Source organism: Aulonocara sp. 'chitande type north' Nkhata Bay, linkage group LG22, assembly GCF_057382095.1.
Source record: "Aulonocara sp. 'chitande type north' Nkhata Bay isolate Kocher_YH1m ecotype deep benthic linkage group LG22, A_spYH_male_GT1.1, whole genome shotgun sequence".
NCBI classification, from domain to species: Eukaryota; Metazoa; Chordata; class Actinopteri; order Cichliformes; family Cichlidae; genus Aulonocara; species Aulonocara sp. 'chitande type north' Nkhata Bay.
In genome coordinates, this window is record NC_141364.1 from 2,480,301 (window position 1) to 2,494,835 (window position 14,535).

At 42.4% G+C, this 14,535-nt stretch overlaps 1 protein-coding gene across 2 annotated transcripts in view; it reads left to right on the forward strand.

Annotated features, from left to right (window-relative positions):
• The window catches only part of LOC147303168 (C-type lectin domain family 4 member E-like), a 47,409-nt gene that overhangs the window by 8,435 nt on the left and 24,439 nt on the right, over positions 1-14,535 (forward strand). Inside the window, exons 3-7 of one of the 2 annotated variants that reach the window (XM_086281385.1) lie at positions 5,352-5,390; positions 5,470-5,574; positions 5,830-5,972; positions 7,374-7,486; positions 8,215-8,341. The exons of the other annotated variant lie outside the window; for it this stretch is intronic. Coding sequence (XP_086137511.1) covers positions 5,352-5,390; positions 5,470-5,574; positions 5,830-5,972; positions 7,374-7,486; positions 8,215-8,341 — 527 coding nt within the window. Of the gene's footprint in view, positions 1-5,351; positions 5,391-5,469; positions 5,575-5,829; positions 5,973-7,373; positions 7,487-8,214; positions 8,342-14,535 lie in introns of those variants that run through there. 2 annotated transcript variants of the gene reach the window in all.

Consider the following 14,535-nt stretch of genomic DNA (forward strand, 5'->3'; position numbering starts at 1 on the left):
TCCTCCCTGCATGTAGGATGGTGGGGGAGGCTACAGCTATAGTGTTCAACTGCAGGCACATTCCAGGTAAAGAGTCTGGTTTGCTTATTTGCTCGGGAACGTCCACTTCCTGCCCTTCATGGGCTCACCTATGCTTGTATATGGGGGACCATTAAGGGGGTTAAGCCATATACAGGGTGGGGGGAGATGACCCTTTTATGAATAGGGATGTTGTTAAACGGTTGTAAACAGATGTTGTGTAGCAGGAAGTCACGTATACAGACACACACACACATATACAAACACATTCACAGTGTGTGTTCTCTGAATAAAAGGCTGTGAGGGGAGTTTGGAGTTGGCTACAGGGAGCTTGTGTCAGTTCTGGGAGGCAATCTCCCCTTGCAAGCAAACCGTACCAGTGGCTCTTGTGTTCTGTTTGCAGTCTCTCGTGGTCTGAATCCAGCAGGGTCGTATGTTCAGACCCAACAACAAGCAACACAAGGGAATGCAGACAATGAATACAAACAATAAGGGAACAGACCACAGGTGGGAACAAAGAGCAGAGTCTAATCGTCAGTTTTACTCACAGAGGGAGGATAGTAGGAGCGTCGTCTCCTCCGGCCTGAGGAAACAGGAGAGTTTGGAGCTGCTGATGCAACATCATTCCAGCTGAAGAGCCTGTGATGAGCCGGCCCGTAAAATCTCCGGCGAGCAAAACGGCATCATCCAGGTGGAGTCGGCAGCTGGTGATAGGTTGTTGCTCCACGTGAGAAGGAAATCTGCACTTTTTTCTTCTTGGTGAAGGAAAAAGGGAAACCGGATAATTGAGCCTCTGATGGCCCCAGACAGGAAACTCTTTGAGGATCGAGGTGGAAGAGCTTATGAGGAGGCAGGCCAATGAGCGGGCAGCGGAGAGGCTGATCAACCCCTGTGAGCAACCAGAGATGGGTGGATGATGCCCACTTTCAGCTGCAGAGCATCAGGTGCAGGCGGGGCAGCAAGTGGACGAACACGGCATCTTTGAGGACCCCTTAGAGCCCGGTGAGTACCACTGAAAATGTGCTCCTACCAGGGGTGAGCCAACGCTTCCACTTCAGCTTTTCCTCAAGAAAGGAAACGGCTACTTGCTGCCACTTGTAGGTCGGAGTCTGCTGCTTTATTTTAGTGCTCGAGATCTCCTGTCATGTACCGCTGTGTGAGGCAAGGCAGGATAGCAGATAAAATGTGGGAGTCGGAGACAGAAACCAAACTTAAAGACAATTTATTACTGACTACAAAAACACCATAACTAGACCAAGAAATACTAAACAGACGAACACACAGCTGGAGGGAATGAAGGAGGCTGTGAGAAGAAACACAAGGGAACAGATCACAGGTGGGAACAAAGCTGAACATAATCAAACTAACGAGACCAGGAAGCAAAACTAAACAAGATGCACACAGGACGAGAGACTGTCAGAGTAAAACAGGAAACAGCAGAAACACAGAGACACGACTGGGGAACAGGCCAATCAGCATGGAGACAAGACTGACTTCACAGAGAGATACTAACACAGGAAGAGGGCGGGGACACAGAGGAGGGATGATAACAGAAAACCTGAGGCTAGATAACAAACTAAGACCTGGGACACAAACAAAGACACAACAATCATGACCAAAACTTCACCTCAGAACATGAAATGAACCAGAATCAGACGTCAAACACAAACGCTGGCTCACAGACCAGGACCATGAGCCTCCACACAGAAAGACTCCACCCAAAACAGGAACTCTCTTTCTGAGAAGTGATGGTGCTCACCACTGCAGCACCACGCTGCCCTGTTAGTTTCTGTGCTGGTAAAAATAAAGATGAATAAATAGTTCACTCTGACATATTTCCTGTGTCACAAACACTTCTTCTCTCTGCTGCTTCGATGTACTTACAGTTTGTAGAAGGCAGCGTCTAACAAAGCCGTGTTATTATAAACATACTGCAGCTGCTGAGTTAAACCTGTATGTTTGTGATATGATAAGCAGCAAATATTAAAAACAAGTTGTTGGAGGTATTTTAATGAGCACTAAATGGTTTCCCGATCCCACTGAAATCCACAAATGTATTTAAGCTACTGCAAGTTTCTGTCACTTATCATTTTTAATGATTTAATTACTGTATTAATGGAATTTCAGCATTTTTAATTTATATAATGGAACTGGAGGTCTTGCAGGATGTTGTTTGCAGTGCTTCATAACTGACTCTTACACGTATCATGACGTGTCAGAAGAACTGTGACTCGTCCTGTTTTACTTCCTCTTTGTTTTCTCTTCAAAGCTGTCGGACTTAAAGACACAGACAGACGGTGAAGCTGCTCAAAGATCTTTCAGCTCAAAATGTCTACAGAAATTCAAAGTGTTGAAGATTTCAGGGTGAAATACAGCAGAGGGTCCCAGGAGGATGGAGGAGTGAGAGAGCAGAGTGAGGTGGAGGTGTTAGATGATGGAGAGCAGCACCCTGACGTTGGCCTACAAGAAGCTGGTAAGCAGGAAATCATCAAAGTGACAAAACCAAAGAAAATGTTGGTGATGAAAGTGTTGTTCAGTGTCTTTTAAAGCTCTGATATCCGACCACTTTAAGACATATTAGTGTTCGTGTCACATGTGCCCAGAATATGTTTCCAGTCCAAACTGGCACACAGATCATTTGTTGCACTGGGCCTGTTTACTCCCAGTTAGGAGCTCCGTTTCTAACCATCTGACTGTTTCAGTGTCTGTGGCTTCAAGTCAAACTGGTTCAGCTGCTGCTCTGCTTTCAGGAAGAGGTCTGTGAGTGGCAGAGAGAAGCAGCCAATAGGAGCAGCACAGCTCTTTCTGCTTCCTCTCCAAGTGATAACATGACTGTAAATACAGCCAGATTGTCCACACAGTCATTGTTTTAAACATATGTGAATGTCGAGTTTGTCCGACAATGTTGTGCTTCCAAAAATGCGTCTTTCAGAGGTGCAGAGCAGCAGCTTGGTATGCAGCTGCAGTGTGTTAGCAGCTTCCCCCTGTAGTTAATGCAGCACGTTTAAATCAGTAGGTCATAGTTGTTCTGTGGTCTGACAACAGGAACAGAAAGATGCAGATTCATTGTGAGTTCAGCTGCATCAAAATGCAGTATGAGTGAGTGTAGAGAGGAGAGAAGCAAACTGATGGAAACAGCTAGCAGAAAGCTAACTGAGTGTAACTGAAGCACAAACACAGAGTAACACACACCCAGCACCACTCTGTTATAAATCAGCTTTAAAGTTTCCACAGTTCATGGTTGTTCCTCAGCATTACACTTTCCTCACAGCTCTGACCCGCGTGCAGATGATCATCATACAAACTAATATTCTGGGACTCTCCTCCATATTTGTCCCTCAGGTTTCTACACTTCTTTCTACGTTCCCTCACGTCCATCAGGATAGTTTTGCTCATTTAGTCCTTATATTGAGAGGAGGATTGTTTTTCTCTCACTGATCTATTCAAAAGCTGCGACCAAGAAGTGGCCAGAAATGCACCGACCGATCACAACAGCTGGAATGGACTAATGTTACTTTGTCCTTGTTTGAGTTCCTGTAACTTTTTAACAAACTCGACTAATTTGTTTGGTAAATCTGATTTACTTTCTACTGGGATCATTCCTACAGTGAGGATTAATAAAAAGCTCCAAAGTCTCTCATTAGTGCTTCATAAATGGACTTTTTGTTTTATCTTTGTAGATGTTCACACCGAGAAGAAGCTTCCAGCTGTGAGAAGAAGCTGGTTCAGAGCTTTTGAAGTGAACCTGGGAGTGCTGTATCTGCTGATTGTGGTGGGAATCATGACACGCTGTGAGGAATTTGATTCCAATATGTTAGATGTTTGATTTTGAACATTAGAAGTGAAATGATTTGATGCTGCAGACCTGATTGTGTTTAGTTCCTGTTCCCACACTGCAGAGTTTCTCCTACTTCACTGGAAAACACACAAACAGCAAACGTGTTACTATAATGTCATGTGCTTCCTTCAAGGAAGGTACATGAAGCCAACACAGAAGCAGCAAACACTGCAGTTCCTTTAATGACCACTGGAGGCTGATGCTGAAAGCGAGTCAGTCCCCACAGACTCCCATGTTAAAATGAGCACCTTTGCTGCAGTAAAAACATGTTTCCATTCAGGACCAAATGAGTTTTGGTCTCTAAGGATAGTTTCCTCTTCATAAAAACTGCACGGTGGCATTTTAAATGGAATTCTCTGATCAATAATATGAGCTGCTGTGTGGTACAGCCTGACCAACACGTTGGTTTTGCTGACTGAGCTTCTAGTATTTCATGAGTCTGTTACTTAGCACTGATTAGCAGGTGTGTGTCTGTGTGCATGATTCCTGGCTCATATCTTGTGTGTGTTGTGGAGTGAATGTTCTTGTTGTTCCTTCAAACTCTTCACTCAACACGGTGATTCTGTGATTACATCAACAAAGCAGACAGGCAGCAGCATCTGCTGCAGACTGATGCAGGTGCAGCCACACTATGTTAGACAGTGGCCGTCTGTCATTGTGCGACTAGTTAGTTCACTTGGTGTATTAAGCAGGTAGCTAACAAGCTAATGTTAGCTCCATTCATCTGCTGGGATATATCAATTAATCTTTTTTTATTACATCAAATCACAACAACAGTTGCCTCGAGGTTCTTTATATTATCAGGTAAAGACTCCACAATAACAAAAACAACAACACAGAGAAAACTCCCAGCAGCTGCTGATGTTTGGATTTTAAGGTGGTTTGATTCTATGTTTTAAATCAGTTGATGATCTTCAGCTGACCTTTAGCTCCTGGTGGAGCTGTGACAGACTTAATGCTGGATCAGCAGAAACATCACAAATCTATGATGTGAGAACAGAGACGCCTGCAAAAGGACGTCTGAAAGCAGGAAGTTCCTGGAAGCTGCAGGAAGAAACATTTATTAATTATAAATAAGCAGAAAGAGGAAGTGTTGAAGCCTCAGAGCAGCTTTGACTGAATGTAAAAAGACATATTTTCAGTGAGAACAGGCACATGTCACATGAGTCCGAATCTATTCTTTCAAAGCATGTAGATAACATCTCTGACTACAGGTGTAGAAATGCTGTTTGACTCTTCACCTTCTTCCTCCACACTGAAGCACAATTATTCTGAATCTTGTCAGTGGTTTTTGTTCACAGTTGATACGTATTTAGCTCATCAGATTTCCTGTAGTTCTAACACCTCCACCCACAGGACATGTTAAAGAACAATGGCTGCAAGTTTCTGACTCTTATTGATATTTGACAAAGCAGAGGAAGAAGATTATTTCTGTTCAACGTTTCACTCATTTTATTTTATTTTATTTTATTTTGGTTTCACTGAAATATTTCAGATGCTTTGAACAAGAGTGAGCTCCAGGATGAACTTCAAGGTAAGCAAACACCAAGTTCTTATATCACAGATATATTTGTAGAACATTTTAACTTAATTTGAATCTTTTTTCTGTAAAGGCACAAAAACCAGCCTGACTCAGTTACAGAGCCGTTATGATGAACTGAGTAAAAACCACAGTCAGCTACAGGAAGAAGTGAAGAAGCTGAAGGAGAAGATAGAAGGTAATAAAGTTTGAATAACTGATAGAAAACATCAGTGTTACACAGTGATAACCTGATTGTGTCTTTGTTTTGAATCCTAAATGTTTGATGCTGTGTAACAGTTTCTCTGTATAAATGTAAGTTTCAGTTCATTATGAATAAGAGAGAAAACCTGAGTTTAAATGAAGCATTTACAGGGAAAATGACAGGAACCAAAGATTAATGTGATACAACAGGACACAAAGTCTGACTTTAAAACATGTGTTTGACTTTAAGAGAAGTGGTGTCCAGAAGAATGGACGAGGTTTGGATGCAGCTGCTACTTTAAATCCACTGAGTGGAAAACTTGGTCTGAGAGCAGGAGAGCCTGTCAGGATAAAGGAGCTGATCTGGTGATGATAAAAAGCAAAGAGGAACAGGTGGGTGTGTTTGTTCATGTCTGTGTGATCTTTGATGGAGCTGACAGTCATCTGTTACTTGTGTTTTTGATCTGCTTCCTGTCTCCACTCTGATGGATTTCTCTCTTATTTCTGCACAATGGAAGAAATGTTTCATCACATTTACAGGGAGTGCAGAATTATTAGGCAAATGAGTATTTTGTCCACATCATCCTCTTCATGCATGTTGTCTTACTCCAAGCTGTATAGGCTCGAAAGCCTACTACCAATTAAGCATATTAGGTGATGTGCATCTCTGTAATGAGAAGGGGTGTGGTCTAATGACATCAACACCCTATATCAGGTGTGCATAATTATTAGGCAACGTCCTTTCCTTTGGCAAAATGGGTCAAAAGAAGGACTTGACAGGCTCAGAAAAGTCAAAAATAGTGAGATATCTTGCAGAGGGATGCAGCAGTCTCAAAATTGCAAAGCTTCTGAAGCGTGATCATCGAACAATCAAGCGTTTCATTCAAAATGGTCAACAGGGTCGCAAGAAGCGTGTGGAAAAACCAAGGCGCCAAATAACTGCCCATGAACTGAGAAAAGTCAAGCGTGCAGCTGCCAAGATGCCACTTGCCACCAGTTTGGCCATATTTCAGAGCTGCAACATCACTGGAGTGCCCAAAAGCACAAGGTGTGCAATACTCAGAGACATGGCCAAGGTAAGAAAGGCTGAAAGACGACCACCACTGAACAAGACACACAAGCTGAAACGTCAAGACTGGGCCAAGAAATATCTCAAGACTGGTTTTTCTAAGGTTTTATGGACTGATGAAATGAGAGTGAGTCTTGATGGGCCAGATGGATGGGCCCGTGGCTGGATTGGTAAAGGGCAGAGAGCTCCAGTCCGACTCAGACGCCAGCAAGGTGGAGGTGGAGTACTGGTTTGGGCTGGTATCATCAAAGATGAGCTTGTGGGGCCTTTTCGGGTTTAGGATGGAGTCAAGCTCAACTCCCAGTCCTACTGCCAGTTTCTGGAAGACACCTTCTTCAAGCAGTGGTACAGGAAGAAGTCTGCATCCTTCAAGAAAAACATGATTTTCATGCAGGACAATGCTCCATCACACGCGTCCAAGTACTCCACAGCGTGGCTGGCAAGAAAGGGTATAAAAGAAGAAAAACTAATGACATGGCCTCCTTGTTCACCTGATCTGAACCCCATTGAGAACCTGTGTTCCAAGCTTTGATATTAATGAGTTTTTTGGGTTCATTGAGAACATGGTTGTTGTTCAATAATAAAATTATTCCTCAAAAATACAACTTGCCTAATAATTCTGCACTCCCTGTATTCTTCCTTCAGACATATTCACAAGATGATGTCACTACAACAGAAGTGCTGAATTATGACTGGAGACAATATTTGTGTCTCTTCTCAAACAGGAATTTATCAATGAACTGAACATGAAAAGAGAGTCCTGGATTGGTCTGAGAGCCAAACAGACATCAGGAGGATATGAATGGGAATGGGTGGATGGATCAGCGCTGACAGAAACGTGAGACATTAGTTTGTTTCTATTCCAGAGTTATTATTTAGAAGTGAAACATGGATGTTTTGGAAGATAGATCAGCAATACATGAGTTGAGCTATTTTCCAACAGCCCCACAAACTGAATGTAAAGAAAAGCAGAAATCCTCCTTTGAATGAACAGCTGTGCTTGAACTCTCTTCATCTGCAGTCTGTGATGACGTTCAGTTACAACAAGTCAGTTTGAAGGAATCAGGATTGAAACATGTTCAAAGCAGCGACCGACACATTTCACTTTGTTCAATTTGTCTTCATGTTTTTGTGCTGTAATGTTTCTTTTCTCACAGAACAAAAAGTGTTTCAGAGAATTCCTGTCTCTTCTTCTTTGGTGTTTGTAAAACTTCAGAACATATGAAGGAAGAAGCTTCAGTAAATATGACCTGATAGACACACATTTCAAAGTGATGTCTGTAAACAGCTGACAAAACAGTTTCAAACAGCAGAAAGTCAGCTCTGACTTCTTTTTATTCTCCATTTTTACAGCAGGAAGATTTCATATTCATCAAAGCTTGAAAGCTGTTTTAGTGTGCATGATGATTCTCAGAGAAAAGTCTAAAGGAGGGAAAGTGGGCGAGAAACCTGGGAAAGAAATACAGCAAATATTGGAAATATTCCAAAAGAGACGCATATTTATATGAATGTGACAATAGTTATGAGTTTAGTCCAGTTTCATATCAGATTTGATCTGTCTGACAGGTTCTGGGCAACAGGATGGTCAGATCCTTATTCTGGTTACTATGGAGTCTACTGTGACTATTATGGGAGATGGAGACAGTCCATCTCCCATAATTCTGATTCAAAGCCCTTCATCTGTGAGAAATGAGTTTGGTGCTTTGATGTAAATGTTTGAATAATCCAACCAAAGACACCTCACTATGAAATGTCCTGCATGAGCCTCAGACTCAGCTTACAGTCTTTACTTGTTCATTCTGCATCATATATTGATTACATATATTGTCCCTCTGTGCTCTGTGCTGTACAGTAAGGTTGGAAGTCATCCACACAAAACCTTGAAGTACTTCATTACTCTGTAGTTCCAGCAAATTGTTCTAATAAAAGTCAAAGTGCAGCTTGTCTTTACTTTGCTTTACTTGGTTTATTCATCAGTCTGTTGGTCCTAAAACTGCAGTAAATGTCTTGTTTGTAAAAGTTCAGCAAAAAATATGTTTGATTAATAAGAATTTTAAAGGTTCTGATCAGCTGGAACATCAGAAGGACATTTTTATACCTCTGTGTATGTGAAAGTGACAGAAAGACATTAAATGTTAATTGTGTTATGTGAGTCATATATATTTAGTTTTGCATTTTATATGGAAGTTGTATTTTGATTTGAAAAACAAATATTTCATATAAAGCTTTAAGTGTTGATGACTTTAATTACAGATAAAATAACTTACTCAGTAACTTATTGGTTGAATAGTAAAAGAGAGAAAACGGCTTCAGAGCTCTAAGTGTCGCTATATTAAAGGTTCAACATTTAACTTGGAGACACTTTGAAATATTTCAAAACTAAAAAACATCAACAGAATATGAAGAAAACATCTCTGACGTCACGTTCAACACATCTACATATGAACTGAAGTTAGCATCCAGCTGATGTCAGCCTGTACGCTCATGTAATACCACTTTGTACCACAAGAGGCTGCAGTGAGTCAGCATCTAGTCTGCACTGAGCTCACATTTGTATAGTTGTTGTTGTACTACAGCATTAGGTCAGACCACAAGTGTGTTGTTCTTTTACAATAAACAGCAACAATCAGAAAGTGTGTTTGGATTGACAACAACTGTGATGACACATTATAACCTGTTATTAAAGTTCTGCCCCTGCTTTGATCAAATGTGGGTTACTGCTGGTTAGTTAGTGTGACTTCATACAAACCTGTGTGTTACACCAGTGGAAGAAGCTTTTCCTTCATCAGTCTTCTTGTTTCTTACTATAGGGCTGAACAGCTACACTAACACTCTCTGGCTCTATGCTGCCCCCCTGTGGTGACAGTTGTAGTCAGTGTTGGTATGAAATGTTTGAAAGCTTCAGCACCACAGACAGCTGCAGGCAGCTCCACCCTCTAAGTACCATGTCTGCAACCTGTAACTTCAGTGTGTTGATTTAAATATTGAAATAAATAAACTGAAATAAAAAGGTTAAATAGTGTAAAATATGTAAATGTACAAAGAAAATGTACAAAATGTAGTGGTCCATGAATAACTACAACTTTAAATAATTATCATCATAGCGAGGTTTGGCCTGATGGCGGCAGTAATGGAAACATTAGAGTACCACCATCATCAGTTTAAATTTACCACACAGCAGTGAAAGTATCTTATTGTATAATCACTGACTGACTGACAGACAGTCTAATTCAATGTTTGACAGAACAAGTCTTAACGTTAATAAAGACGACATCTTAACTTAAAAACGGTTTTTATGTGAAGAAGAAGAACAAAAGACTGGAACTGTCAAAGTGACATTTCCTGTTAAGCACAAACAGTTCATCTGCTGACTGTTTGTGTTTGTGCAGGTTTGTATATCTGAGGCTGGATTTTATTTGAAAGTGCCTTTCAGAACACTCAAGGACACTGTACACAGCAGAATAATAAAAGCAACATAAAAGCATAATACGGGCAGCAGAGTTCTGGACACATTGGAGCTTGTGGATGGATTTTTGAGTGAGACCGAAAAGAAGTGAAAGAGACGATTAATATTGTGCAGTTGAAAATATGCAGACCGAGTAACATTATTAATGTGTGAATTGAAAGATAGAGTACTATCGAGGATGATGCCCAGACTTTTCACAGAGGAAGAAATGAAGTTATTGATCGTAATAGAGAAACTGCTGGTTCTGGATAATGTTGATTTAGAGTCGACCAAGAGGAGCTCAGATTTGTTACTGTTGAGTTTAAGAAAATTAGTGTCACGACCGAGGCCGTCTCAAAAGGAAAAGGACTCAATTGCTGGGTGCCGAACAGCACGCAAGTAGTTTCAGTGACAACACAACTGGAATTTTCAGTTTCACAAATGCAAAATACAACAACTAAACCTAAGTGGTTTATGTAGCCCGAGCTAAGTGAGCAATCTGGTCATTCGTCAGTGGAAAACAGCTGCTCCGAGGTTTAGACTGGAGGGAGAGTCAACCTGGGTCCGGGGAAAGGGTCAGAGTCACTGAAAATAGAGTATAGACGTTCAGGTAGGGTTCGGGAGGAATATGGGAAAGCTGTGAGTTCTGAATCTTCCCGAGTACTGCTTACTGGCTGCGCGTGGTCTGTAGAGGCGTGGAGGGGTGAGTGGTCCAGGAGTGTGGTCCGAAATTCCTGGCGTTGAGGCAGGGAGGCAGGCAGGTGAATGGGGTGAACAACCCGTGGGACTGGCAGGTGGTCCAGCGTCCGGATGGGAGCACTTCGGCAGAGATTTGCGTCCGGCAGCTTGGTGTGTGGCTACGAAAGAACGACACACAATGAGATAGGGTAGTTTTCCAGGTGTGTACAAAAGCACAGTGGTGGCCTGCACTAACAAGGGTTAGCTGAGAATCTGACGAAGAGAGGTTGAGTGCGCTGGCCTTATGAGTCTCCGGCTAAATCACCCACAGGTGCGAGCAATCAGCAGAACACCGAGGCCCCTCCCAGGGTTGGAGATGCCGGCTCGGAGGGAGAAACACTAGCACACACCCGGACCATGACAATTAGAAGAGAGCCATGAATTTAGTTCAGCTAAGCAGAGGGTGAGGGGGGATGGGGGGAGAGCAGAGTAGGGTTTAGTGGACAGATAAAGCTGGGAGTCATCAGCATAACAGTGAAACTGAATATTATATTTATGGAAAATGTGTCCAAGCAGAAGAAGGTAGATAATGAAAAGAAGGGGCTCAGGACAGATCCCTGGGACACGGCAGTGGTCAGAGGAAAGGGCTGAGAAGTGAAGGATTTGAGTTGAATAAACTGAGTGTGATCAGACAGGTATGATTTAAACCAGGCTAGTGGAGTATGGGAGAGACCGATGGAGGCTAGCCTACTGAGGAGAACAGAGTGAGAAATAGTGTTGAAAGCAGCGCTCAGATCGAGGAGAATAAGAATGGAAAGTAAACCGGAGTCAGCTGCCATAAGAAGATCATTGGTTATTTTTATAAGCGTTGTTTCTGTGCTGTGGAAGGGACGAAAACCAGACTGGAACTGTTCATACAGATTATTAGTAGTTAAATGTGAGTGGAGTTGTGCGGCAACTAGGGCTGGGCGATATGACCCAAAATTCATATCTCGATATTTTTTAGCTGGATGGCGATATAAGATATATATCTCGATTTTTCTTTTTAAAGCCATAAGTTAAGAACAAAAAGAGAGTTCTTAGTCACACTGTGTCCCAGATGTCACACGGGCACTTTTATTTACATACAGCGTAGATATTACTCAAAAATAAATTATCAGCATATATTAAATAATCATGGTCCATAAATAAAAGAAAACAATGTTGTTTTTGTGCATAACAAAAAGCTCACAATTGTGCAGTCAAAATGTAAACTAATAGACGCTGAGCATAATAACAAAGAGACAGATTTCACAGCTGCTCCACGTCTCTGAACAGGTGCCATCCTTATACACACACAGTACGTATCACTCCGCGAGGCTCCTCCTCTGTAGCCGTAATTCTCCGACAATCCATCAAGCGGTGCAGCTCCGTAGCTTAGCAAAGTCATATTAAAACATTTTTTGACAGATTGCTGAGCGCTGTGTACCACATAAAATCAGTTCGCGGTCAGTAAGCACAACCAGAATTCATACATAATGCGCACTGTCGATTTTTGAGAAAAGGAAAGGATTTTAGGCCGTGCAGCCCCTCTGGGCTGCATGTCGTTAGCGTGGTTAGCTCGCTAACACGTTGACGCCATCCAGCCCCACGCACGGTAACTCGCTAACGGAGATTTTCCGCTTTCATCTTGTCATTGCCTGCAGGTGAAGGAGGGGGAGTTGTGTTCAGTGCAGGAGAGGCGAGGCCGAGTAACGTTGCGTAGAGACAAAAGTGGACGAAAGAGAGGCAAACCTGCGGCTCCACAAGTATAATTATAACGTAACATAGACTATATCGATATAAACGATATTGTCACATCTTATATCTCGTATGAAAATATATCGATATTTTTAAAAAACTCGATATATCGCCCAGCCCTAGCGGCAACTATCTTCTCAAGAATATTTGAAAGGAATGGTAGATTGGAAATAGGACGGAAATGATCAAAATTATCGGGATCTAGACCAGTTTTTTTTTTCCAATATTGGGGTGATGGCAGCAATTTTGAGGGAAGCAGGAACAGTTCCAGTAGTTAATGAAGAATAGACAATAGCAGATATGAGGGGAAGAAAAGAGGGCAGACAGGCCTTGACCAAAACTGTAGGAATGGGGTGTCGCTGACAAGTAGAAGGTTTTAACTTACAGATGAGATCTGAAATATCAGTAACGGAGGGGAGATGGAAAGCAGAAAAACAGTGTGATGGGAGCGGAATCACAAAGGAAGAGCTACAGGGAACATTGGAAACCAGTGTTAAGGGTGATCCATCCCCGTCCAACCCCAAGCAGCACGTCATACACTTACAGTTTTTCTTGATTGCTAAAACACATTTCTTGAAACTACGCCTCATATCCTCACAACAGTAAACACAAATCCATAACATCTCACTCAATTTCCCAAACATCCTATTTCCAGGTCAAAATGAAGCTCTACACCCAAAACTATTCACTCCTGCTGAAAAACCAAACTTTGCCCTCAGACATCAAACACAAGCCCTCAAAAACACACACACTACAACAGAGTTTTGCACACTGGTACAATTAATTCAAAACAATAGTTCCAAAACAATTAGGTTGCTTATGGTTCTCCCCTTCAAAACCCTTGTCACATGATAAACACAAAAGACGCAACCAATGTATGTACAGTGGCACATTGTCATTCATGTACTATACAGTACAACACACACCAGAAACATTATCCCACCTCAGCATCTTGTCTTTGGTCTGGGTCAGGCCAGGGAATCTCATCCACATCACAGGCTATATTGGCCCCAGCCAGGCAGCGGGGGTAAAATCCTCTTGCATGCCTGATCCACCCCTGGCATGCATCTACTGATATGTCTAGGCAGGCCTCTTCCATGGCCTGAAGGAGGTGAACACGGACATAAGGTTCTCGGTCATACACTTTCCACCGCCATGCCGAAAATAACTCCTCTATCGGGTTTAGAAAGGGAGAGTATGCAGGCAGAAAGATATTAGAAAACCTTGGGTTATTGGTAAACCAGTCACGAACCAGAGCAGCGCGATGGAAGCTGACGTTATCCCACACAACAACGTAGTGAGGCTGCTCTGGCTGTGCTGGTTCCCTGTAGTCCAGCTGGAACATATGTTGTCTTAAACCATCAAGAAAAGCAAGGAGAAGCATAGTGTTATAGGGTCCTAGTACGGCATGGCGGTGGAGTACCCCTCGTTGGCTGATGGCTGCGCACATAGTGACATTCCCCCCACGCTGACCAGGGACATTTACAATAGCCCGAAGGCCAATTATGTTCCTCCCCCCTTTCCTTCTTTTGGTCAGGTTAAAACCTGCCTCATCCACAAAGATTATTTCATGGGGAACAGGTCGTCCTTCAATCTCAAAGATTCTCTGCAAAACACATAACACAGTAGAGTCAATCGGTACCCTGAACCACAGTTCAAGAGTGCTGAAATGGCAGCATAAACTGCCATGCTGTGATGGTACACAATACTTCATACAGTATCAAAACTCATACCTGAACATATTCCACACGTTGGTTTTTCACTCTGTCAGAGTTTTGTTCGAAAGGGACTCGGTATGCCTGTTTCATCCGGAATTGATTCTTTCGGAGGATGCGGTCAATTGTGGAGAGGCTGATGGCATTTATGCCTCAAAAAAGATGATCATCCTCAATCACTCTCCTTTGAATCTCTTGCAGGCGGATTACATTATTTGCAATTACCATGTTTACAAGTTCCCTCTCTTGCTCCTCCGACAAAAGCCTTAA